This window comes from Struthio camelus, chromosome 22, assembly GCF_040807025.1.
Source record: "Struthio camelus isolate bStrCam1 chromosome 22, bStrCam1.hap1, whole genome shotgun sequence".
Taxonomy (NCBI): domain Eukaryota; kingdom Metazoa; phylum Chordata; class Aves; order Struthioniformes; family Struthionidae; genus Struthio; species Struthio camelus.
The window spans coordinates 4,248,618-4,275,141 of NC_090963.1; the positions used below are offsets into that span (position 1 = coordinate 4,248,618).

At 55.5% G+C, this 26,524-nt stretch overlaps 1 protein-coding gene across 2 annotated transcripts in view; it reads left to right on the forward strand.

The window, feature by feature from the left end:
- Positions 1 to 7,068: 7,068 nt before the first annotated feature.
- SORL1 (sortilin related receptor 1) overlaps positions 7,069 to 26,524 on the forward strand; it is a 55,100-nt gene continuing 35,644 nt past the window's right edge. For both annotated transcript variants that reach the window (XM_068916523.1, XM_068916526.1), the window contains exons 1-7: positions 7,069 to 7,262; positions 17,726 to 17,842; positions 19,447 to 19,572; positions 20,096 to 20,257; positions 21,577 to 21,644; positions 23,153 to 23,333; positions 25,957 to 26,058. In XM_068916523.1, the coding sequence (XP_068772624.1) occupies positions 7,098 to 7,262; positions 17,726 to 17,842; positions 19,447 to 19,572; positions 20,096 to 20,257; positions 21,577 to 21,644; positions 23,153 to 23,333; positions 25,957 to 26,058 (921 nt within the window). In that variant the 5' untranslated portion in view covers positions 7,069 to 7,097. The remainder of the gene's footprint in view (positions 7,263 to 17,725; positions 17,843 to 19,446; positions 19,573 to 20,095; positions 20,258 to 21,576; positions 21,645 to 23,152; positions 23,334 to 25,956; positions 26,059 to 26,524) is intronic.

A 26,524-nucleotide genomic window follows, 5' to 3' on the forward strand; every position in this document is an offset into this window, starting at 1 on the left:
GCGCAACGTGATCGTCCCTGTGGTTGAGACTGTGCCAAAAGTCAAAAGCTAAGCCTTAGGTTTACTTTTGTGGAGCAGAACACAGTTCCGGGGTGGGGGGAGAGAGATCACACTGAAGTGCTGGAGCCTGAAGGGAGCAGGCCTCGCTCCAAGTGGAGGCCAGATTGGCGCTCTCTGGGCATCCTCAGCACGTACGATTACTTACATGGCAGGAAGCATTTTGCACCAAGCAGCCCCAGACCGGCTGCGACCAAGAGAAGACTTGAACAGAGGGAAGCTGTGCCGCACACGCTGGAAAACTCGGCTCTTTTGCAAGGGGGAGACGGACGTCAAACCCACGGGAAGGTCCGGGTCGGCAGAGAGGAAGTCAAGGAGAAGCCCTCACCAGCCGTCACAACCGCCTGCAGCAAGCAGGGCCAGATGGCGAGCCGTGGCGCCTGGCCTGATATCCACCCTGCTCCCGCGGCGTACAGCCCCCTGCAGCCTCGCTACCCTGGCTGCGATCAAAAGAGCACTGAGCGATGACCAAGTGTGCAGGAAGAGAGCTTTCATGGGGATAACTATGTAAGATTTAAGTCCTACCAGCTGTCAGGGGACGGGCTCTTCTCTGCGGCAAAAGTCAACACAAAGACCCATAGAGGCATCAGGGGCTTCAGACCAGGAGTTTAGCTCCGATGACGGAAGCCTCCCCGGTTTGGAAGATCTGCCTCATCGGGAAACTTTCAGGCTCCTCAAGTCTCAAGCATTTTGAGTGCACCAGGGCAGGATGTTGACTACAAGGCACGTTTGATTAAGCTTACAGCGGAGCCAGGACTGAGCCATCATTTCTCTCTGTTCCCAAAACCTCCAGCACGTGCACAGCATGATGGCCGAAGGGCACAGTTCCCTGGCTGCCCACGTAGGAACCGTGCTGGACCCCGACTTCCTAGCACGTTCCCAGGGTAGAGGGACATCTCCGCCCCTCAGTAAAGAGGGCCACTGAATCCAGCACCAGCTCTCGCCTTCATCCAAACACCAGGCCACCCTCCCTCTACACGGCAACAAGTGTGTGCAGAGAAAATTGAATTCTGGACCTCTGGCTCCACAAGAGCCAAGCTATCGCTGTAGCAGCCAGATGAGAGGCTCTGAGGAGACGACCATTAGATTCATGGGTCTCCACGCACCACTGAAGCCTCTGGACCCTTACGAGACTGCTTCATGAACACGAGCGAAGATTACGAGAGTTCGCTGTAACGCGTGGCCGTTCCCGAACCCCGAGCGAGCTCCTTCGGGATATTTACTTTGCAAATTAAAGACTCGCACACCAAAGAGCCACAGCGCCGACTACACAAACCACACACGCAAGTAACATCGCTCCCACTCTGCCAATAAAAGTAGATGCGATGTCAGCCAGGCAGCCACAGAAGGATCCGCTGCTCTGCGGCGGTTTCAGTACAGCAAAGCTGGCAAACTCCAACTGCTCTGCAGGTCAGAAACAGCGGGGAGCACGAGGCCGGATACAGCGTGGTGGGAGCCGTCCCACAGAAGTTGTAAGGTTATACTGCAGCTGTTGGAAGCAGTCACAAGAAGCCTTTACAAAAGAAACACGCACGGAGAAGGAGAATTTGCTAGCAAACATCTTCGGAGGATGCCAGGCTTTTGTAAAACACAGCATCGAGGAGCGGATGAAAGAAAGGCCGAGCAAGTTCCCAACGCTACGATGGGTCTGTCAGATTGTCCTGTCCCCGAGCGGGATATCAAATCCCCTCGTCCTCCCTCCAAGCCCACTTGCCTTTTAAGTGCCTCCTGGGGGGGAGGACGGTCTCTAGCTAGAGTTGCCTTGGCCAAAACATTTATGCAGGCTAACAAACCCTTCCTGCGGGGTCCGAAACTGCAGCAACACGTGAACCCACCTGGACACACTTGGGCCTGCGGCGAAAGTCGCTGCTGGCAGACTCTACTGCTTAACCTACACGTTATATACCCCCGCTTACTGCAGGCTGCGTGGGTACACGGTTCCTCCAGAACCTGCACTCTAGACAAGCCGGATGACGGGAGAAGCGCGGAGAGGCTGAGTGACCTGCCGAGGGGCACCAGGGAGCCGAGCGACAGCGCCTGTAACCACGTTTTCTCATTGCCCTCTCTACGAGCCGTGCCATTAATCCAGATGACTCTTTTTTACGCATCTGGTTATTAAACACAGGACAAACTTGGCCCTTACCAAAGGCAGGTGTCATCACTAAAGAACCTTTCTGGCTGCAACATAGGGCACAGCCTCCGCTGGCTGCTACGGACAACAGCGAGGGGAAATAACAGTCTGCGCGCGTCCAGCTAACACCGAAACATCACCCTGCAGGCTGCGGCCGGCCACCGGCGCCAGGTAACAACCGGCAGGGGTTTCCCCACCCGCTGTTCCCAGCACCCAGCGGCATCCACCGCAAGTTGTGCCCATCCGATTGCCCTCCTCGGCTCCCTCTGGGAGACCGCTCTCCCCTCCGGAAATGAGAAGTCGCTTTGCTGGAGCTCTACAAACAGCAAGATCCAAGACCTGTAGGAAATGATTATTGCATTGGATTTTGAGCCAGGGATTCTTGGCACGAGAGCACAGAGAGGGGAAAGGGAAAGAAAGGATTAGTGACCTGCGGGGCTCCATTTATGCCCCATTGAGAGATTTGGCTCTTCAGGCAAAAAGGCTGCTAATTGTTCATATAAAAGCTAGATGACCCATGAAATCAATGCATAAGCGGTTGCTCAGACCTGTACCTTGCTGCATTTCCCAAAGGGCACGCACTCTGTGGCACAAGGACCCTACTCAGCGATGCAAACCGGCCGGCCTCCTGCGGCACGCGCAGCCCCCTCGGCGCTCCGGGCGCCCGACCACGCTCTACGGGGCCGCTCCTTGGGCTTGCTGCGTCCCGGCAGGCGCTCGCATCTTCAAAGCGCAACACGTGGCAGCCCCGAGGGGGGCGGGAAGGCTCCCAGGTCCGCACGCCTTCGTAGCCACCCCCTCGGACACCGGCGGCGAAGCAGGTCCTGCCAAGAGCTGGAGGCTCTTTGGCTGCTCCCTGGGGCCCTGCGACCCTGGAGCAGCAGCTTTCCCAGGGCAGACGTGCCGGAACAAGGGCTGATTCCCAGCCCTGCTCGGAGACCCGCACGGACGCCGCTCGCCTCGACGGCCGCCTCCGGGCCGGACAGAGCTGCACGTGCCCCCCTCTCCCTGAGACCAGGCGGCGGGGGGCTCTCCTTCCCCGCGGCCCCGCGACGGCCGCGTTTTACTCCCGCTCTCCGACCCAACACCACGCAACGCTTCCTTCAAACAACTTCCTCGGCGCGAGCCCCCGCCGACGGGACGGCAGGCGAGGCTGCAGCGGCCTTTCTCCCCCCATGCGGCGGCAGCGACGCAGCGGCACGTTCCCCGACGCGCTCGCCGTCCGGCAGGGAGTAGCCGGCGGCGGGGAAAAGCCAGAGGAAGAAAGAAAGGAGGGGGAAGGGGGCTGCTTACCTCATCCCCCGAGTTCAGTGTTCACTGCTGATGAGATCCAGATGGGCCTTAAAATAAACTCGGCTGCGTTCCCCCTCCCCTTCAGAGCAGGAGACGGGCTCTTTTTTTTCCCTTTTTTTCTTTAAAAAAAAAAACAAAACCCTACCCTGGCAGAAGGAAAATATATTTCCCTCAGCAAAGAAAGAGCTATTCATCTGTTACCGTTTACCAGCTCTAAGTTCACTCGAGAGGTCCTTGCTACCGCTCTCCCCCTTGCGCCAACCAAAACAGCCCCGAGGGGCCGAGTCCCGCGGCGGGAGCCGAGGAGCCGGGCCGGCCCCGCGCGCAGCGGCCGGCCGCCCCGCTCGAGGCGCTCGGCAAGGGCCCCGAGACGCAGGCCGGGAGGCGGAAGGCGAGACCCGACGCGCGGCCACCAGAAACGGTGCCGCGGCCCTTTCTCCGTCGTCTCCTACCTGCCCCCGATAAAAAACCACCTTTCCGGACTCTCGCGCTATACAAATCTCATATTGACTCTGCCCTTCTCCGCGCTGACCTCCGGTCCCCCCAAAGGGACGTTACGCTCGGTCGAGACAGCTAAAAGCTTTATTAGGAGGGCTTCTAATTGTATTGACTCAACGATCGAAATACACTAAGTGGGTTTCTAGGTGAAAGAGACCTCAGGGAGAGATCTGGGCAGCGTTTCTGCTATTAAAGCGAGCGAAAGAGGGGGGAACGAGAGTGCCCCCGGGCTGTCCGCGGGATTCACACGCCGCCTTTCCTTCACTGCCAGTTTGCACCCATTGTCTTTGAAGACTTCCCGACAGCGTTAGACATGCCAGCGCAGCAAACAGCTCCCGAGGCGTAAGAGACAAAACCCATTAGACTGCTTTCAGCATCTCCGAGATGAAAGACTCTAGCAGGCAGTAAGGCCTCTCCTTAGCGGCACAGCTATCCCGGTTAAAACACCTCCAGCTAGCCGGAAGCGTAGCCCGGCGTTTACAGGCGACAACGTTGTTTCTCCTCACCCCATCCTAGACCCCTAAGGCGTGGACGACCTGCGTGAGGGGCCATCACCCAGCTGGGCGCCGCAAAACCCCGGCTGCCCCGCTCGAGCAGCGCTGGACGCGGGTGCACAGACGGCCCCTCAGCCAGTCGGCCGAGGACCGTACGACCGCTCAACCCGGAGCCCGTGCAGCCCTCGCTTGCGTCCTTCCCTACCACCTGGACACAAAATCGCTGCTCTCCTTTGGCCTCAGATCCCCCTTCTCCCACTTCCAGCCACCCTTGTCCGTAACACCTGGAAAACGGCACTGCCCCCCCCCCAAAGCCTAAATGTCACAGTGATTTCCAGGCAGTCCGGCACTGCGAGTCGCAGGCAGAGACGAGGCGGGCCGCTCGCCCGGGGACACGCCAGAGGTGCCTCTCGCAGCTTACAGTCAAGGCGAAGGATTAAACCCACGCTGCTGCGAGTTAAGGTGCGTTGAGCCGCACCAATAAATCAGGGTTGCTGCCACTGACAGCGATTCTGCACCGTCCCCGTGCAACCGTGCACCATCTAGGCTACCCAGGCCAGTTAGGACGCTCCCAGCTACAGCCTTACGCCGTTCTCCTGATGCTCTCGGCTACAGGCGCTCGTGCCAGTGGCTGAGCGGAGGCCCCCTCTCCTCCTGCTGAACAAGCGGCGCTCTAGCAAGGCCTCATGATTTCCACATCCCCTCAAGGCACAGTTCCTGCTAGTCTCTGGCTTTCTGTCTCTTTGGAAACTCGCTCAAGAAAGCTGGCAACGTCCCCGCACCTGAGCGGCTCCAGCACCCAACCATGGCATAGCCAAGGACCTCAGCGCCATGGGCCCTGGCTTGCTCCTACCAGCGGCTCTGGTGAGACAGCGCTAACCTTTCCATCTCTGCTCAGGTAGGAGGAGGACAGAAATTGTGGCGGAGAGCTAACGCAACCACACCAGAGGGGAAAGCGTCGTTTGCACCTTTTCTTCTCTCCTCTCAACATTGATCCAGACATGCATCTTGCAGTCCACAGGCAGAAGAGATGTCTTCATTGCACCCAACACACCTTCTCAGCAACACAGACCTGTTCCCACGTTATCATCAGCCGAGGCACCCCACAAACAAGTCCTTCGCTAGTCACTTCTCCAAAGAGTCCAAGCTCACAGCAGGTCTAACTGATCACCACGCAAGCTACATACGCCAAAAAAAAAAAAAAAACAAATCCAGCACAGCAACAGTGCTTGAGAAAGATTAGGCAAGAAGCATAAATGCTGGCGAACTAGATAATCTCCACAATAAATACAGACTGTATGGACTTCATAAATCATCTATTATAGGAAACAGAAGTCCTTAACAGCTGCTCTTCTTTCCAATGAAATGTAAGAAATCACAAGGAGCCTCAAACCAAAACTGAGAAACATGTCACCACCCCAGTCAAACAAATGTGCAAGTCTGGTAGAGATTTAAAAACGATACGGGCTTCTCGGGTATTGCTTTGGATGAGTAACAGGCAGAAACACAAGAGAAACAGTACAGAAACGAGCTCGGAGAAAGAAGAGGGCCCAGGTACACCCTACACACACGCTGGTAGCATGAGCTCAAGGAAGTCTAGAGCAACAGAACGCTTCCAAGAGGTTGGAAAAGATTCAAAACCATACGCCAAAAAGATCTCACACTGCAGACTACCCTCCCTGCAGTAAAAAGTGGGCTTGAAGCATGCAGAGCAGCTACCCTGCCAAACTTGCAACCTCTCCTGTCTATCCCTACTCACACGGGCAGAGCAAAACATACTGCAATAGCTTCCCCAGGCATGTGACATTGGATCAACAGCGCCGGTGCATCAGAAAGTAGCATGACCGTGGCCAAGCCGGCTCTGACAGCACGTTGCTCCCGTTGTACGGACAGGGAAGGTTAATGCTTGCAGAGAACACGCGGCTGCCTCCACGCCTGGCAGCCTCTGCAGCGCCTGACGCGGAAACGGGCCCAGAGCCCGCGGGCCACGCGGCGCGGCAGGGCCCGCGCCTCCCTGCCTCGGCGCAGCGCACGTGCTTCCCGGGCATCTGCAGGCCCAGGCACAGCTCTTCCTCCTACCGGAACATCTGGAAATTAATTGGTGGGAAGAGCGCAAGGGCAGTAGATCACCGGTACAAGCCGCGCTTCACCAGCGATCCAGGGGCTGGATTTGCCTCGCGGCCGGCAGTTGCCACCACCTTCCTCCCCTGCCCGCTGCAGCCAGATCGCCACCACCCCGCGCGGCCCGCCGCCGCCTTGGCGCCCGGGCTCCCAACGGAGCCTCTCCCATCATCGCCCCAACGCTGCCTGGCCTCCAAGCAGAGGGGGCTCCCCACCGCCCTCGGGGCGCTTCTACACCCATGGGTGGGGGGGGGGGGGATGCGCGACGAGCGGAGCCTGGCTGCGCCGGGGGCAGCCTGGCGCATCCCCCCCCCCAGCCCCGCGCAGCAGGGGAGGCTCGGCGGGGGCGCAGCCGGCGGCGGCCCGGGGGCGGGGAGGCGCGCAGCGGCGCGGGGAGGCGCGCAGCGGCGCCGCTGCCCATTGCACATTCTCTCCGGGCGGCGGCGCGGCGCTCCGCTCCCCTCCGCTCGGCACGGCACGGCTCGGCTCGGCTCGGCCCGAACATGGCGACGCCGAGCAGCGGCGGGGGGCACCGGGCCGCGCCGCCCCGGCTCTTGCTGCTGCTGCTGCTGGCGGCGGCGGCCGGCGGCGGCTCCGCGCTGCTGTTGCCGCCGCCGCCGCGGAGCCGCCGCGCCGCCCCGCCGGAGCCCATCCAGGTGTACGGACAGGTGAGCGCAGCGGGAGCGGGGCGCCCCCATCACTCCCCCCCCCCCCCCCCAAAAACCAGCGCGGAGCGGTGCGCTGCCGCAGCGCGCTCCGCCGGCCCCTCATCCCCCGCTGGGATGGACCGACCGACCCACCGCCCCCGGCGAGCAGCACCGCTCAGCGCCCCCCCCCCCCCCCCCCCGCAGGAGGGGGTTTTGGACACTTGCTGCTCTGCGAGTAACTTCCGCTCCTGCTGGAGTTTCGGCCGAGCCCCTTTCGGGATTGCCGCTATTCCCCCCCCCCCCTTTACTGCCCGTACCGCAAAGCCCGGGGGGGGGGGGGGGCAGGCGCGAGGATGCAGGCTGCCGGCAGAGCAGTCCTAGGTAGAAGTACTAACATCGCTTGCAAGCTGCTCGTTTTGGAAAATAGCAGACATGAGGTGCTCGTGCTTGCTGTTTACATGTCACCATTTCCCCATCCCCTCCTGTTCGTCTCTAAGCCGTCTCAAACTAGTTGTCCTATCGACTTGCATCTTTTATTTGCAGGTTCATTTCCAGGGAGATGAGCTGCAGTGGCAGCCAGGGGTACACACTAGAGACAGGCCAGGTCCTTCCCTCCGCTAGCTTGCAAAACTGAAAAGCAGGTCCCTGTGGTTGGCAGTGGGCAAATAGTTGGCATCATCTCTTCAGCTAGACATGCTCATGTTAAATGTTTCAGTGCTCAAACTAAGCAGAGGGAGGTGACTTCTCCTAGCAGAAGAAATTGCTTTTGCCAGGCACCGTACCCTTCTCCATTTGAAGGGTTCCACTCTAAGCTGCATTTCTGACCCGTCTTCCATTGCTCCTTGGAAAGAGGGGGAGACGAGTCGCTCATCTCAAACACATGGAAATTAATTCCTGAAAGTACCCCCTGCTCAGGCTTCAGCAACAAGCTGTTTTTGCCACCACTCCCTCCCCACCTTTTCCCTGATAACCATCACTTTTAGGGGTGTCATAAGAGGTATTACACTAGGGCTCCCAGGGTGCTGCTACAGGAGGCTCACAGGCTGGAACAGCTTTTTCATGGATCGTTCATACGGAGGACTATGCTAACATGCTCCCTTTGACCCACCTTTCTTATGCTGCCTGTGTCCCATGGTGGGCCTGAAAGGCCACAGTGAGGGAGCGGGACCAGCCCCCAGGAGGAGGCAGCATGCTTGGGGTTAGGCTGTGTGCCTTAAGACACCTGCATTTGCCTTCTTGGCTAGCACTTCCCCTTCCAAGGGCCCCACAATTTCTTCTTTTCGCTATTCCTAGGAAGTAAAGAAGCCAGCCAAGATGCAGCAGGGCTAGGTCTAGAGCAGCTAGAGGTGCGAGAGCAGTATTTGCGCTGCTCCAAAAGCCCTCACTCGTGCTCCCTAGTTTTATAGGCCAGGCAAAGTAGTTCCTACCCCCTTGGAAAATCTGCTTAGCCTCCCCTTCTCCCAGTGTTTTACTGATTTTTAAGAGAACACAGCAGCACTATTTTAAGAATAACAGGACATTTGTCTCATCTTTGAGATGTTTATAGCATTTTCCCCTTCAGCCTCCCTGTGGCTTTCACATAACCCACCTGAGCAGGTCAGGTGGAAAGCTGCTTTGGCAGTAGCAGCCTCTATAGCCTTGACATGTAGCAGCAAATCTAAGAGGCTGCAGTAATCCCAGAGCTATCCAGAGCAGGACAAATAGGAAGCAGTGGGAGTTAAACATCAAAGTTTCCCTCTGTTTGGTCTTTTCTTGTTGCCTTAAGCTTTCAAAAGGGATTTGCCTGGAGAATTGAGTCACTCTTGCTGCAAGCAGCAAGACATGCAGTTTCAGACTTGAATACAAAACCTTGCCCTTCCGCAGCTTTGAGGCAGGATGCAAGAATCTTAAGGCCCAGGTACCAGATATCGCTGGGAAGAATTTATCAGCTGAACACAGCGTTTGAGTGGTTTCAGGCACAGCAGCACTCCCTACCCCTCTCCCAAGCCTTAGTTTTTTCAATCGTGGTCCCCTTGAAAAAAGGAAGAGAGAGTGTGTCCTAGCCTCCATTACAAATCCACCTGCACAGAATTGCAAGCACAGAGGAAGACAGTGAGCTGCGCAACGCAGTGCCCGAGGGTCTCGTGTCTTGCCGAAAGCACCAAGGAATCCCCACCCCTCCCAAGTCCTCTAACACTGGCAGAAAACTGTGCCATCGGAAACGCAGCCCTGAGAAGAGGGACACCAGCGAAAGGAGGCTTTTGGATGGAGCACGTAAGAGCCCTGCAGGGACACCGACTGGTGCAGTCCCTTATCTGGGCCACCTTGCTGCTCCCGTGTTTGGCAGGCCGCTCGGCCATATGCCGCGAGCTGGCTCCTGCCCTTTGCAGGCGCTGAACTGCACCAGGCAGCAAGGAGATGAAGGAAACTGCAGCAAGAAGATGGTGCCGCCTGTCACTGCTGCAGGGGACTAGAACAAGACAGACATCACAACAGCCAGGAACAAGGTGAAGACGACAGTCAACACCAGTTGCAGCTCCTCAGGAGCCCAAGACAGCTTACCTAGCACTAAATAACAGGCTTTTAGACCCTTCTCACCCTAGGAGCCAAAGCCACAAGCACAATTCATTCCTCAGATTTCTGAGCTGGACCATCACAACTCATCTCCTTCCCCAGAGAAACTTGCTCTGGCTGCGCTTACAGCTACAGCAAAGCTTTTTGGGAGCCTCAATGATCAGTAAGTCCAGTAGCCAAAACCCTTGTGCCTCTGTGCCCCTTCTCTCCAGTTTTTCTTACTCCAAGGCCACAACAACAGAGAGACCAAGCCCTCAGCTCAGAGGCTGTCAGCTTCCAGACAGAGTAGGTTTTGTTCCCTTGCACAGCCTTCACCTCCACAGGACGTTTTGGCAAACATCGCAATAGAGGGATCATTGTGAATGAGGCACCAGCGCGATGCAGGTCACTTCTAGGACACTGCGGTCTACAAGAAGCATCCCCAGGGCAAGACAGCAGCTGGGGACACCTCGTGGGTGAGCGGTGCCAGAACCCCTGCAAGCAGCCAAGGCACAGCACCGCACACAACTTCCCCTGCCAGCCCACACCCCAACAGCACCAAGGCAGTAGATAATCTTAACAGCTTCCTCCTTTGGCTAAACATCCCTGGATGCAAGTGCTAGGCTCCAGAAGTATACATTTAAAGGGCACATCCCAGCCATCCCATGAAAAGCCCATCTCCTCTTGGAGAAACCAGCCACGAACTGCATAGCCTGCAAAGACTTGGTTTCATGCAAGAAAAAGGGAGCAGAGAAGTAGCTGCTGTAGGTGCGTACCTGTGTGCTGGGTCAGAGTGCCCTTCGTCACGCTGAAGTTCAGTGTCTCATGAGTGTCGTGCCACAGCCAGGGCGGGAAATGAAGAGAAGCACCAGTGTAGGAGGATAGCGTCCATCTCCCTGTCCTGAGAGGCAAAAGAAAGGCTAACAGTTAGGGACAGCTTTTACACTGCTGTGCTGCTAATACAAAAAGAAAGACCAAACTGTGATCCATAGGCATCCCTTCCCCTCATTAGAAGCACCTTCTTTGGAAAGTGCTTATCTGAAGCCTCCCCCCAAATCGCACAACTCACAGGAAACCCTTGCTTCAAGCCACCCTGGGACCCAGGACATCTTACCCAGCCCCTGGCTGCTCCTGCTGCCACAAGCTTATGCTCTTTTGTTATCGCTGTGAGGCCCTGTATCATTCAGCATGTGAAACGTTCCTTCACACAGCCCTCGGCTTTGTGCCTCCCGGTCCCTCTCTACTGGCATTACTGCCTGGCTTAACATCAGCTCATCCCTTTCCCTCCCGCAGGGATATACTACTGCATTCCCAAACTGGCTGTTTCCTGGTGATAACTGATCCTGCCTTTGAGGGAAAGGACCAGGTTTTCAGTATTTCAAGGCCATCTACTATTTCATTGCATAAGGGCAAAATGACCTTTTATCACCCCACCTGCCATGACCATGACATCCCTCTGCCCATCCACACTTGTGGAGACCTGGGACCACCTCCTCAGCTGCTAACACTTGGAGCACTCAGTGCTGCTGCAGCCTGCAGTAGATTAAAACCAACACCACCCCTACAATGAGTCTCAGTGGGCTTAAAGACACTCAGTTTTTCAAGACAGCAGGGGAGAAATTCAGCTCCCATTAAAATAAAACCACCAACTGACTTTATGCAGCAGACTAACATCTCTCTCTGTCTTGGCTGCACAGTGCACTTACAGATCACAAGGAAAGTAAAACACGTCCCTGGAGACGAGCCTTCTCCCCTAGCTAGAGCAACATCCCCAGCTGGGGGATTTTGCAGGCGCCCCGCTGCGGAGTTTCACTGGGGCTGCAGGAGCCCCTTGCTCCTGGCCCTGCTGAGGGGCTGCCCGAGCGCACAAAGTCCAAGCAGTCCCGGAGAGGTGCGAGCAAGCTTTTTCTTTTTGAGGTCATGAGCACATCTCAGACAGAAAGCCAGTCTTAGCTCTCCTTCCTTCCCAACCCGTGAAGCAGCAAAGAGCCCCTCTTGTCTGGGGGGATACAGAGTCATGCTTAGCAGGATAAACACCATCCAGCTACGTGAACAGGGAAATCGATCACACTACATTGGAAACGAACCATACTTAATTCTGACCTAGTTTGCCAGCCCAGAGACCTTCCCAGCTTAGAGTTTACCCTCCTGGCTTGCACACCGGGTTGCCAAAGCACCTGCCAGCAGCAGGGTGAGGCACAGGCCCCCAGCCCCGCGTCCTCCTTACTTCGTTCCCCTGGGAGATACCCTTCCCCATCACTGCCAGGGCCTCACACACCTGCCCAGGGCACAGGCACTCCTGCCCATTTCTTGGCCGTCCCAGGAACCTTCCCTGCTTGTTTTACACCAGAGCTTGGCAGGGGAGGGAGGTTTCCTGGGGACTCTTTGGAAACAGCATTGAGCCACATGGTTGCTGCCCTTGGCACTGATGCAGGAGGGAGAGGTATTGGTGATTTTATTGCCCTTTCACTGCAGAATAGCCCAGCTCAGTGTTTACCACTGGGCAGGTACCTGGCAGCTTCTGCTGTTGAACTGGGCACGTGGTGTCGTATCCTGAGGGCATTGCTTCAGCTTTCTGTAGCTGTTATGACTAGCTCACCATGTACTTCAGCGGGAGCACTCGGGGCATATTCTGCAGCCTTCATCCATGCCTCTGTTGTGAGGGAGTGGTTTTACCAGTGCTTAGCCCAAACTGCCCAGAACAGCCTTGATCTCCTCCAGTATTAGCTAAGAAAAAGGCAAGTTCACTGGGAGCCTCACGTGGAGGGAATTGCTCATCCCTTGGGTAAACTAGGCTCCCAACTCTACTCCAGTATGCCCCCCCAATACCCTTTTCTGTTCTAGAAACAGCACAAGGAGAGCTCTGTTGGTGGTAGCAGATAGAAAACAACTCTGCTACCAGATTATTTCAATATTAACAAAATTAACATGGGGCCTGGCACTCTCTGAAATGAGTCACCCATGTTTCATATCAATGATTTCAGGCCCTGGCATTTGCAGTCCAAGCCACAAGCAGTGCTATGGCAGGCACAGACTGTATTTTAAAATATCATGGCAGGGATGGAAACAGATGCTTAGGAGCAGAGCAGAAGGTACAGTAATGAAGCTATAGTGGGAGGGCACGAGGAATGCAGCGTGCCTTGAATGCAATATCCACCCATCACAGTCATTGCTTCTTGACTCATCCATGATGCCAGGCTATTGCATAACCCTTGCTGGGGGAGGCAGGGAGCAGGGAAAGGGAAGCATTTGTGTGCTACAGCATACAGCAGGTTCGAAGGACAGAAAGAGGAGACTGTCAAGGGGACCTCACCTTAGAGGACCTTTGTGCCAGCCCTGTGCTAACAAAGCTGTGGCTTCACTTTTTGCATCAGCTTACAGCAACACAGTAACCGCCTCCAGCCCATTCCAGCCTGTTTCCCCAGGCTAACAGGTACAGAACATTGAGCCAATTTCTTTTCTGCCAGGTTCTCCTTAGAGCCTTTTCCACCCTACTTTCACCACCTCAAGTGACTGAGCATTTTAGCTTAGGGAACATAGGCACATTTGTGCTAGCCCTCATATCTTCCAGCACTGGCAGAGGGACCCTGCTCCACCAGCTGTGAGCTGGAGGGTCTGATCCCTTCCAGACACCATCAGCTTTCACCTGCAGCTCCTGCCCTCCCACTAACCACAGCCCCATGCCACAGCCCTGCCTCCCTCATCTCAGGTGAGAAGTTCAGCTAGATGGGAGCCCACAAAGCACCTGCACAAAGCCCAGAAAAGCAGCACCGCTAAGCCCATTTCCTCTTCGAGCCAAGATCCAAGCCATAAGCAACACAAAGTTTCAGCAGCCATTCAAAGCCTCATAGGCCTGTTATACCCCAGCACACTCACTTGTCAAGCTAAGGTAGTAGCCACTGGATTACTCAGAAAATATCTAGGAACTACATGTGTTTTGAAGCATCCCATTTTCAGTTATATAAAACCAAGACAGGAAAAATGAGCCATGCCTAGGAGTCTTTTTTTGCGGAGCTCAAGTTTTGCAAAGTGTTGAGCTGCAGCCACTAAGTGTTCTCACCCCATCACTTCTTTGTTAATAGCGGGTGCCTGGGCCCATCCTGCAGCCCAAGTCACATAGCTGAAGTGCTAATTCATGACAGAATAAGCCCATAGAGACACACAGTTCACTCCTAAGCCCACTCAGTACCAAGAATAGCCCTAATGGTGTCCTAATACTTGTTATTACATTTGGGTGTTAGGCATTATTACAAGTCAGCAAGTGCATAATATTTTTATTTGCATTTCATCACAGCTGAAGGGTGCGATTTCTGCTTGGGGAAGTTAAGCTTCCTACACAGAGCAGCTCAGCCTCACTGGTGACTGAAAAGCAGGGACTTACAGCCCTCTGATGACAGAAAGGTCTGAAATATTCCCAACTAGCCCACCAGCAGCCAGCACCAGTAGCTAAAATGAGATGCACGCATTGGAGCCAGTCATCTCCAGGCCAGCCGGTGCTTTTTTGGAACCCACAGTTTTAACTAACATTGTTGTTCGTCACACACTGCCAAGCCAGAGACTCCAGCCCATGGGAGTGTGCCACCTGGGCCGAGGCAAAAGCCCTGCTGTAACTTCTCAACCCCTGGTGCAAGCAGCTAGGAGGTACTTGCCAGGAAGGGGTGCTTGCACGCAGGTTTTGCAAGCGCTCAGCTTTGCTCAGCAGCACAGAGGAACGCCAGAGCACAGCACATCTCCCCCATGCTGTCCAGAAGCTCTGCAGTACACACTGCCTAATTGTCTCTATGCAGAGCCATCACCTCAGTAGACCTCACAAGGCAGTACAACTGTCCCAGCCCTTTGCCTTGCCTCAGCAGTCCTAAAAATATTGTCCTTCCCACCGCTCCCTTGTTAGAAAGGGAGCATTCACACCCTTGCTATGTCCCTTGAAACCCTCCAAGAGCAAGTACCTGCTTTGGAGCACCCTCCAATGTGATGCCAGCTCCAGTCACCATCTTCTCATCCCATTTCAGTGGCTGCTCTGTTTAAGGGAAGTCACTGTAAAGAGAAGAGAAACCTTGAGCCAAGCTAGCAGCATTAACTATAGTAACTGCAGATACAAGCAGCCTCCACTTGGCTCCAGTTCTCCCCTCCTGAACTTCATCTGGCACCTCACATATTAGGAGGACAAATTAGAATTTCATGCATATTTCATATACACTTAATCACTTGGCAGAGACCAAAACACAGCCCATTAGGGGGAATTTGTGCTAAAAACTGTTTCCATTAAGCAACAGCCATTGCCTGCTCATAGGTTAAACCTGTTTGCAGGGAAGGTCTCTCCAATTAAGCAAGATGCAGCACTTGGCAACACATGGGGCCTTGCCAGGCAAGCATCATCCCTGCAAGCAGAGCAGGGTTACTCGTGTCAGGGATAACAACTGCCCTAATTCAAAGCTATCTCTAAAATCTATTTCACAGCAAGCATCCTGGTCAGCAGGACATCAGACTCGGTTAACCTGGGGCACAAGCCAGCACAGCTACCTGGAGAGCAAAGACATAGCACCTTGCTTGGTAACCTAGAGCCAGCCAGGTCCCTGCAAAACTTCAGGAAGGCCATAACAAGACCATTAGCAGCAGATCACAGTCTTCCTCTGCAGGGATGCCTGACACTGGCTAAAAGGGATGCATGGGACTCCTAACCCCAAGACTTACAAAGTAAGGCTTCCTTCTGGTGACACCTCTCCAACTCCGTTTAAAAAAAGGCTCAGTCCAGTAGCCTGGAGCTCTTCCAAAGCTCTTCTGCTGAGCACAACCCCTCAACACCTTGCACTAGTCTTCCCCCCTCCAACCAAGAAACCAAACCTTTCCCCTGCCCCATCTGGCCTTTATATAGAGGGTCAGCCCCAATTGGGCCAGATTAGAGTCACCTGGCTCCTAGAGACTAACGAGCCCAGCTGGTTTCCTCGGGGCTAATCAGGTTGCCCCCTTCCAGCTGGTCTTTGCACCCAGCTGGGCTTAATAGACTCTGTTTCCCAAGGGCAGGCCTCTTGCTTTGACTAAATATGTCCTTTAGGCCCTGGAAAAAGGCTTTAGAGGCTTGTTGAGTTTAAAGTAAGGCAAGGGTAGGCTTCCCCTGGGTTTTATGCCTTTGTTATTGCCCTGGCGTCACGTTTCTTGCAGAAAAAAATGCAGCGTGCTACTGAAAATGCAGTGGTGTTGGTGACAAGCTGTTCTTGGCTGAGGGGACCGGAGGAAGACGCGTTCAGAGAATGGCAGGCACATCTAGACTTAGGCTTTCCTTACGGGAACCAGGAAAAATCTTCCTGCTGAAGGTCTTTCCTTGCCAAGAGAAGCTCGGCAGGGCTGCTCGCTTCTGTCTCTCGAGCGCGCAACAACTGACTCCCCCTCTGCCCTCCAAAACGAAAACAAAACTCCTTAGAAATTAATAAAACCTAGCTCTTTGCATAAAACAAGCGACCTCATCCCCGGCAGGGTCAGGAATCCATATGTGGAGCACGTTGCACGCAGAATAACTATGAGATGTAGGCATGGTCATTCCGCTTTTGGCGGGGGCGGACGTGAAGCGTGAGGCTGTTGGGGATTTCACACCCCCCCCACGCGGGGGGCTCAGTGGCTGTGCATCACCGGTTCCCACTTCGCAGCCCCTTTCTCCCTGCACCCTCAAGCGCCGCGGCTTGTACCCGCCAGGCGCGCGAGGCTGCTGCCTGCCTGCTTTGCCGCTGCTGCTGCCGCCTGACCTAAATCTCTGCAGCGCGGCGTGGCCGGGCGCTGCAGCGCGGCCCGATGCCGGGGTCACCTGCCCGGCAGGCGGGGAGGCGGCTGGGGACGCCGGGAGCGTGCCGTGCCACCCTCGTGCTGCTTCCTGCTGCTGCTGAGGTTTTTTTTCCCCCCCTCCTTGCATGAACCTATTACATAAGTGGGATTTGAAGACCTCTGGTTTGCTCTCCCCCCCCACCACCCTTCCCCAGAATAAAGACCTCGTTTTTCCACGCTTTTCATTTGCCGGTCGGGGGAGAAGGAGCTAAAGCAGGTCCCGGGCGGTGGTCCTTGCTGAGCGCAGCATCAGCGGGGGTTTCGGCCGCGCTGGTGCCCGGGGTGAGCTAGCTTTTCGGGCAGCGCCTGCTCGCTGACAGCAGCGGCTGCAGCCGCGGGGTTTGTGCCGAGCAGCTCCTACACCCTCCGCTCCCACCGCAGCTTCTCCGCGATAGCTTTCCCATAGAAACCAGCCCTGCACGACCTGCTTCGTTCACGCGCTGCCAGATACAGCGCGTGCATGGGGGGAATAATGCTATGGCGCCTGATTAAATATGGCTTGGAAACCGGAATGTCATTCTCGGTACAAAAGAAAGAGCTGTAGAGAAGGTGATTCTCTTTTTCTTTGGCCCTTCTCTTATTCGGGCTGGATTGGAAATCACTTCTTGTTCCTCGGTTTTAGTTTTGGTTCTCACCCGCTCCCAAGCCTTATTGCTCCGAGGAAGAATGAGAGGGAAACTACCCGCTTCAGACACATGCACTTCCCCAGCACCTTCGCAGGAGATGCTCCTTTGTGCAGGGTGGTGCGCCAGCGCTCGCCCCCACGGAAGACTTCTCTTAGCTTTAACCGCTTGGTAGCTGAAATGGACGGCGGCAGCCCTGGCACGGCGGCACCGTGGGCGATGCCAGCCGGCCGCCAGCGGTGAGGTCGGGGCACGGGGCGAGGGCAGCCGCCTTTCCCTGCTGCTCCTTTTAATGTGCCCGAGCGCACGTCCCTCCACCTGGCCAGCCCTCCTCCGAGGTGTGCAAAGCCCGGGCGCCAAATGTCCACGTGCTTTTTTTCTCCTTGACTGTTCAACTTCTGCTTCCAGTTTCCCAGAGCTTCCGCCAGCTCTGCCCGTTTTCCAGGAAGACTGGCACGCGCCGGGGGCCCGGCGGCTTGGGCTCACGGCTCCGTGTCCCTCTCGCCCGTGTTGCAGGTCAGCCTCAACGACTCCCACAATCAGATGGTCGTTCACTGGGCGGGAGAGAAGAGCAACGTGATTGTGGCCTTGGCTAGAGACAGCCTCTCCTTGCTGGGTCCCAAAAACAGCGACGTGAGTATGCACGGCGGGTCCGAAAGGCCTCTGGGCTAAGTGAGATGCTGGTGGCTCCTCGGCCCTTTGGAGATAGCGCTTGCCTGGCTGCTGTATGTTTGAAAGGCAGAAGAAAGGCCCGTGAGTTAGGATTCAGAGGTAGAAAAAAATAATAATAATTCTCTCTCTTGCCCCAGAGACTCGAGCCCTGGAAAGGCTGACTCAGGCAATTACCGCTCTGCGGCAGACAAATCGAGCGCCAGAGATCGCTGCTCAGTGTTGCCTGTAAATCTGCTTTATGACGGCCCATTATTTCCTGCGATAGCAGAGCTCGGGAGGGAGCAGGAGGCACGCGGGGCTGCCGAGGCAGCCGGCAGGATCCCCGTCGCCGGGGACTGACGGACATCTGCCACCGGTGACGTGGCTGGAGCTGACCCTGCCTTGGGGCAGGGGGACGGACGGGCTGGACCAGCTGCCGAGCTTGCTGCTGGCGTTGCTCTCGGCTCCGTGCCACACAAAAGCGGCAGCCAGGAGGCAGGAGCGGGTCCCAAATTTGGGTGTAATAATAGTGATCTGCGCTCATGCTCCTCTCTTTTGGAGAATCTCCTGCAAATCCAGCTGTAGTGCCTCTTTGCTTGCTTGCTGAAAACAGCTCCCTTGAATACACAGAAATGTGATGCTCACGAGAGGTGGCAGACTGACAGCTCGAGAGACAGTTGCCCTCTTTAGCAGTGTGACAGTAACAGCGAAGCCTCCCCAGACTGGCCCCTGCCAGTGTGCCCTGACCTGCATCTGGATAATAAGCTGCCAGTTTGTTCTCGCAGCCCGATAAATCCCGGGCGGCTGGAGGGCGGCTGCCGGGGAGAGCCGGCCGAGAGCGCCGGGCGCTGGGGTTGCTGGCGGGTGGACACCTGCCCAGAAGGAAGCCAGCTGAGACCCTTTGCAAAGCGTTCACGCGGACCGTCGCACAGGGGCAGCACGGGGATACCTCCTGCCGTTTCAGGCTTGGGTCAGGTGCAACAGGTTCCCCTAAAAAAATAGGAAACGCAGTCTGTGAACTGCTGCCTGCAGCTGAGACGTGTCGTACCCTTGCCGGGGATGCTGCCTGCACAAGATAGGTGCAAAGTCCATCCCAGGCAGCCAGCAAGTGCTTTGCGGTGCTTCGGCTCCCGGACAAACCTGCAGCCCTGTGCAGTCACTAGCACAAATGCTAGTACCGCTGCCGTGGGCAAGACTGCGCCCAAAGCCTCCTGGGGCGAAGCTCGCTGGGTCCTTCCCTGGCACCTGAGGTATAGGACAAATGTTTGCATATATGTGCTGTTTGCATGCGTTTCCGTGTTTGCTTTGGTTCTGCCCGGGGACAGGAAGAGAGCCGCTGATTTCCTCTTCTCCTAACTGGGTAGAGACTGCGTAACAGTGGCTTGTCCCTGCCTTCGCCCAGTATTGCCTTAGGCTTTTATCACTTGGTCTTCTGCTCTGCAGTCGGTGGACGATGTAGGAGCCTTGTGTGTTGTAGCATCTCCTGATCTTTTCCTTTTATGGAGTAGCTCCCTTTTTTTAACCGTCTCCAGCATGCACAGAAACCAGCCCTTTGTGCTCCTCATGCTGCAACTGCTCCTTTGCAGGTTTACGTGTCCTATGACTACGGGAAGAGTTTTAAAAAGATTTCGGAGAGGTTCGGCTTCGGCAGCGGGAACACGAGCGAGGTGGCCATCGCGCAGTTCTACCACAGCCCGGCGGACAACAGGAGGGTGAGAGGAGAACGGGCCCGAGGAGGCTCGTCGGCAGCAGCCGTGCTGCTGCAGCCGTGCTCTTGGAGCAAATGCAATTACACCGCAGCGACCAGGCTTGTAATGATAAAGCCGGTCTTCGGTGTGAAAGGAATAAGTACAAAGGTATTATAATGGCACCTGTAGCATCCTTGCACTGATATAGCTACATGAGGAGCGAGCTGCATGCTCATTCACTAGTGTCAGTCCAGGGCTACAGAGAAAAATATTTCTTTAAGCTTTAGCTACACAAAGGACACCTCTCTCCTCGCTTAGCCCTTCCTAAGGAGAGGTGGGAAATCCTCTAGCTGAAGCGGCCGAAGCTGTCACTCTGCCCTTTGTGGAAACCCCCCTCCCTAAAGCCGGGCCAAAGCAATGGGGCGTGTGGCAGATTCCTGCCCTCCGTGGTTTTCCCTCTCAGATGCTCCCCGAGGGCTCGTGTCTTCCTTAGTCGCCTGCTAGACTGAGTTCTGCTCTGATGTCCTGTCATTCCCTCTCTTCCCAGTATATCTTCGTGGACGCCTTCGTCCCGTACCTCTGGATCACCACCGACTTCTGCAACACTGTTCAGGGCTTCTCCATTCCCTTCAGAGCGGCCGACCTGCTCTTGCACAGCCGGAGCCCCAACCTGGTTCTGGGCTTCGACAGGTCGCATCCCAACAAGCAGGTGAGCACGGCTCAGTGGACGGCAGGGCTGCGCCGGCGCCTGCTGCTGTGGCTGGCATTCCCGTCCGGAGCCGGTGGGGTGATGCTCTGCCCTTTGCCTGTGAGGGCTTTGCCAGCCGTACCCTTTCCGGAAGGCGGCGGTGGCTGTGGTGTTCAAGCGCTGGCTTTCTCCTGGTGCCGCGTTACCCCGGAGGTGTTGCCTGCTCCTGCACGGGGTGCCAAGGGCCACGCTGCTTGCCCTGGAAGGTCCTGTGGGTTTGTGCTTTGCTAGCCATCCACTGCCGTAGGGGGTTTCTCTGCAGGTCTGCGTGCAGACCTATCCCAAACTGGCCAGGGCCTCTCGCTCGCATAGGGCAGTCTGTTTTCTGACCTCTTGTGCAGCCAGGAATATTATATCTGCAGGATCGCTGCTTTAGAAGTCCCTTCTCCCTTTTCCGTCATGAGTGCTGGTCCTTCAGGCGCGCTGGTCCTGACCGTATCAATCCCCCCGGACTGTTCGGTCGTAGCTCGCAGCAGAGCACGGCCAGCTGTGGCAGGAATGACCTTTGGAGGCTTTATGCCTGCCTGCGTGGGGCCTTCCTGGCCGGGACAGAGCGAGCCAGGAGCGGTATTTTACTTTTTTTAGCGGACTGTTAGATTGGACGTTGTGGCCGGAGTCTGGCCAGCCACATGGGCCTGCCAGCAAAAATGAGCTGCAGAAATGGCAACTCAGATGCCAACAGGGTGCTTGGGACAAATAGGGCAGCTTGCGGGCACGCAGGTCCTCTGAAGAAGGGACCTGGAGAAGGGCTGATGTGCCTGCAGGCTTGTGTACTTTTTCCTGCGACTTTGGTTGGCGCAACACAAGCTATTATCTCTCCTCGTGAACTTTGCCTTACTCGTGTTTGCAGCCCTGCGACAACACTGTGCCTTTGTGCTTGGCATTATAACCGGCTCCGACCTTACCCGTGCTCTTGTGCTCCACGAGTACATGAGAAAAAGTGATTTCTGTTTCCAAGTTAGTGTAAAACCGGGTGGCTCGACAGACGGGGGGGAAATCCTTCTGGCAGGAGCCTGAAGGGCGAGCGTCCCCCGTTCGTGCTGGTCTCCTGCGGCTGGGAAGGGCGCTGCTGTGCTGTTGCTGCAGGCAGCTGCCGTGGGAAGAGGCGTCGTGGAAGTAGCGCGCGGTTTTGCAGTACACGCGCCGCCAGCCTGCCTCTGCTGCCGAGCTTTGCCTTAGAGGAGCCTGTCTTTTGGGCTGTACAAGCTTTGCAAATAACTGAGGCCTGCCTGGCTGCAGGACGCAAGTCCCACTGGTTTCTCTGATCTTTTTAATTGCAGCTCTGGAAATCGGATGATTTTGGCCGGACGTGGATAATGATTCAGGAGCATGTGAAGTCTTTCTCGTGGTATGTTTTGCACCTTCGTGTTACTGCCAGCTGCCGTCTCCCCGGGTGTCCTCCCTTGCAGCCTTCAACTCTCTGCTCTTTGCCTCGTTTGCTGCCTTGCCTGAAGCAAGGAGCGGGGTACCAAACTGCCCCAGCGCTGTCCCTCTCCTCTCCTTCACTGTGTCCCCAGCAGGGCGACAGAGACCGTTTCTGGGGATTTGGCACAGCGGTGTGGCAAGAGAAAGCTACCGATACACCGAGCTCTCTCGCCTGACAAATGCTGTGCTGTGGCCTTGACAGCTTTCACGAGCTCAGCATCGCTAAGCTGGATCAGTATTAACTCGTTTGCAGAGGGAAGGGTGTCGGGCACGCGCTTGCTTTCCGCAGCGTTGGCCGAGGCCCCGGTGTCAGCGCCTACCGGGAGGGCTGAGCGCTGCTGGGACGTTTTGGAAGCGGGGCTGGGTTAGGGCTCTCGCGGCGGCGCTGGCAGGGAGCCGGCCGGGTGGTCCCCGGGCTGCGCTGCTCTCCCAGGTAGATGTGGTTTCCTTCTTGCTTTCTGCCTCAAAGCGCCGCGCTGTTCTGATGTGTGCTGGTGCCTGCCTGCTGAACGATCCTGTAAGGGAGATCTGAGGGGCAGGTCTGGAGGGAGCGCTTTACTCTTCTGCGCCGCAACCCCCATTAAGACCAGGGCTGAGACTTCCACAGAGGTGGGATCTGGACTCTAATGTGGCCTGCCAACAGCCCCTCGAGGTTAATCGTTAAAAGCCGCGTTGAGGTAGCGCTGCGTCACCGCCTTGCTAAAGCTCCCTGAGCTAGACGACCCTCGCTCGGGGCTGTGTCTGGGTCTCCCCATACTTGAGTGGTGGTGGTAGGGCCCCTGGTGTGAGGTGCTGCAGGGACTCGTCCCTTGGCCTTCTTGGCAAAACAGCTAGTCCCAGGCTCACCGTCTTTCCTGGCCTCCGTGGAAATTGCCTTTGGGCAAGTCAGCTGTCTCTAACATGCAAGGACAGCGCTCAGTTCCCCTTCTGTTCTTTATCCCCATCATCTCTGTAGTTTAACCACAAGCCTTGCAGCATTCAGATGTGCTGTTTCATCTAGATTTCCAGCTCATCTCTTAAACGACACATAAGAAGGGACATAAATAAACAACCAGAGTTTGAAAGGTCTCCAAACCAACCGCTCTTGACTTTAGCTAATGCAAGGAACACCGAGATCCCGATAAAACAGTGAGGTACGCACGCCCCCACGCATATATTCCATCGCATCCCATAAACCAGATGTGGTCCCTCTTCCCTAGGGCTTTTCCAAGTGTCCTGTGGGCGATGCAGAACCTTGTCGTTCCCCACCGCTTGCTCTGACTCGGAGCCAAGCTGTGCTCTGCAGACGAGCGCCAAGGGTGCTCTGACTTCCTCTCCGGTCCTTGCACACTGACCCCGCCTCTTGTTAGTGCTTTACTTTTCGGTACCCGCTGCCTTCTGCATTGCTGGGACAGTGTGCAGATAATAAAACATGCGCGTTTTTTTCCCCAGGGGTGTCGAGCCTTTCGATAAGCCAAATACGGTGTACATAGAGCGGCATGAACCTTCTGGGGCTTCGACTGTCATTCGCAGCACTGATTTCTTCCAAACCCGAGAAAATAAAGAGATTATCCTGGAAGACGTTGAAGACTTCCAGCTCAGGGACAAATATTTGTTTGCCACAAAGTCTGTGGTAAGTATCATTGGAGTAAATCACTGCTGAGGATGGCGACTGACACTTCAGCAACCTTCTCGAGCTTCTCTCTGTGTCTCTGGCATGGCCCTTTTTGAATAAACCGTATTTTGTCAGGCTGAGCTGGGAGAAAAGCGTTTCGTCTGAGCTCTGGAGGCCAAACACAGCTCTGTTATCAGCCCAGAGAGTCATGTGGAAAGAATCTAGCTGCACTGCATTGAGGGCCTGATGCTCTCACTCGATTAACAGATAAAGGAAGTCAAAGCAGCCTGTTAATACGCAACTGTCATCGCCAGCGCGGGCAGCGGCTCTGCTTTGAACTGGGACCGGTGTCTAAAACATGGGGAGAGCCTTTGCCAAGGATGACACTCCTGCCTGTGGTATCACATGGCCTGCAGGCCTCACGTGCAGTTTGCCACAAAAGCGTCAGTCAGGCTCTCTGGAGCTGCCTTCATCGCTTGACCCTATGCTGCCGTGGAGAACAACCCCTACAGATCCCGCTCCCCCAGCAGGGCTTGGAGCAGCAGCATTTTCATGCACTTCGTTTCAGGAAGTTAGGCAGAAGTAGGTCAGGCTGCAAAATGCCGAAGCCCTGGAAAAAACAAAAGATGCCAGCAAAGAAAGGCAAGGCAGAGGACCACAGGGGCGCGGGGTGGCAGCGGAAGGACGGGGGATTGCCTTGATAGCTCTTTGGTTAGCAGACCACTTGTCCAAAGGGATTACAATCAAAAATGGACCAGACCCAAATAGCCTAACTTACTCCAGTCTGGTAAGAGAGCTGGATTTTTAGTTTGCTTTTCTAAGCCAAGAGGTCGTAAGAGAATAAAGGCTGTCTTTCTGTCCCACTGCAATCCAGTCCCCCAATTCTTTTTGAAGCTGTTGGCCAGTTTCAGACAAATCTGAAAGAAAGAGGACATCAAGTGTTTTAGCTGTGCTTTCACCGAGGGGAAGCCCTTTATAGGCAGTCAGAGACACTACACTGGGGAGGGCCGCGAGGTTCCTCCTACAATTTAAGGAATGTTTTTCTCTTTAGAAGATGCACGCGTTGCTTTTTCCCCTTGCTGCTTCTGTCAAGTCTTTTTTAAGAAGTCCATTGCCATTTAGGCAATGTGCAAAACCATTTAGTGTTTTGTAGGCAGTTTGCTCTGGCCACGGGGACGGCCACGGTTGTGCCTGAAGCTAACGGAGGAAGCGTTTGAGGAGCACTTTCAGTTTCTCAAAGATATCTCTTGCAGATTGTCTGCAACTTTTAGAGCCCATCAGCCTGGCTTTTTGCCTGATCAGGAGCCCGCTGTGGTTTGGAGAAGATTTTATCTAGGTTTACTGTTGGTGTGAGGTAAAAATGCAGGGGGTGGGATCTGTCTCTGCAGAGAAACCACCCCATGCAGAAGCCAGACTCAGGAGGCAGAGCCCTAGAAGTGTGAAACAGGACTGAACAATTATTACCTTTTAAAGCATGAACTAGATTTGGGGATTCATGAGTTGTTTCCTCTTTTGGAGAGCTCAGGGTCACAGGGTCCACCTTCAAGCTTTCTCCTGCAACTCTAATGGTCAACTGGGGGGACCTGTGGTCCATACTGACCCCGTGCCGAGGCAAAGGTACAAAGCCAGTGGGCAACCTGAGAGGCTTAGAAAGAAATTAGCCTGGCTGGGTCTTGCGTCTGAAAAACCCTGGCGCCGAAATGGCCAGATACCCCTGTATCAGGGATGGAGCGCCTTGCGCTGAGCCTCGGCGCTAGCTGGAGCGGCGCTGGGTGACAGCCCAGCCCAGAAACCCGGGGCAGGCGTCTCCGCCGCACGGGCCTCCCGACTTCTGTTCCTTTCTGTGGGAGTCCCAGTTGCTTAGCAATACAGACCCTGGGAAAATCAGGCCACTTATTTTTGGAGCCTAAATCTGGGTTTAGGTTCTTACCGTAGGCATCCCATGTGAAAAATGTTGCCCCCCCTCCACTCTTTTTCCCCCCTCCTCTTAAACACTTGTGCCTTTTAATTGCCTCAAATCATTAAAAACGTGAAGGAAAGCACAGAGACTGCTACGCAGAAAAAGGAGGAATTAAAACCAGCCGTCTTATCTCGGCCTGACCTGGCAGGAAGGACGGTGGGAGGAAAGCTCCCCTTTACCTGATGCTAATCAGCCAGGAGCCAGTCTTTCCAGCCTTCAAGATGATGATAAGGGCAATCAGCTCCTTAAAGACACAGAAACCTTGACCCATGCTGGTGTCTCCTGTAGTGGCCAGGATGAGCTGGACTACGTGATAACGGGCATTTCTATAGGCCTCTCTCCCCTTCCCCAGCGCTGGCCACAGCTTACGTCCACAGGAGTGAGCGACTGTGCTGCCTCTTAATAGTCACAGAGCGTGCAGGGCTTTTGCACTGTGCCCTCGCCCGGAGAGGAGTTGGATCCCTCCTAGGTGCTTTTTGCTGCCGCCGTTCCCGCTGGTCCGGCTGAGCTCTGGTGCTGCGGTTTGGTGCTGGGCAGGAGAGGGCAGATGCCGCGTGTTTGCTTGCTCCCCTGCCGTGCGGCTGGTGGATTTGCCCCAGTCTGCCTTTGGGCTGTTATTGGAGACTGGTGCAGTTTTGGGAATAAGACCTATTGCTAACGTTTCCCTCTGCTCTCCCGCAGCATTTATCCGGCAGCTCGCAGCCGGCCTCCGTGCAGCTCTGGGTGTCCTTCAACCGCAAGCCGATGCGAGTGGCCCAGTTCGTAACCAAGCATCCAATTAAGGTAAGCGGGGTTTTCCAGGACGACCGCCTTGCCTGGCCCTTTGCCAAGCACGCCCTCGGCTGTGGAGGGCAGTTCTGCGCTTTGCCAGATGCTTGGAAGGACCCTCGTTTTACCCCGCACGCGGTTCAGGGGTTCGGCCCCCTTGGAACAGAGCGAAAAACTAATGGGAAAAAACGACCTCACGGTTTAAGCAAAGGTTACTTTATTCATGTGAATCATGTTCCTGCCACAACAACATGTACTTGAAGGAGCAAGGGACTGCTCTGGGCTAGTACTTGACTTGGGTTCATGTCTCTCTGCAAAGAGACAACCACTGGCTTTTTCCCAGCCTAGTGACAGCAGCTGGGAGCAGAGCCTAGATTTTCCGAGAGGGGTTGATCTCAGCGCTTTACACTTTGGCTCTGCTTTGGGAGACATGAGAGCCTCCCCATGGCATGGGGCGCTAGGTCACTGAACATACCTTGGC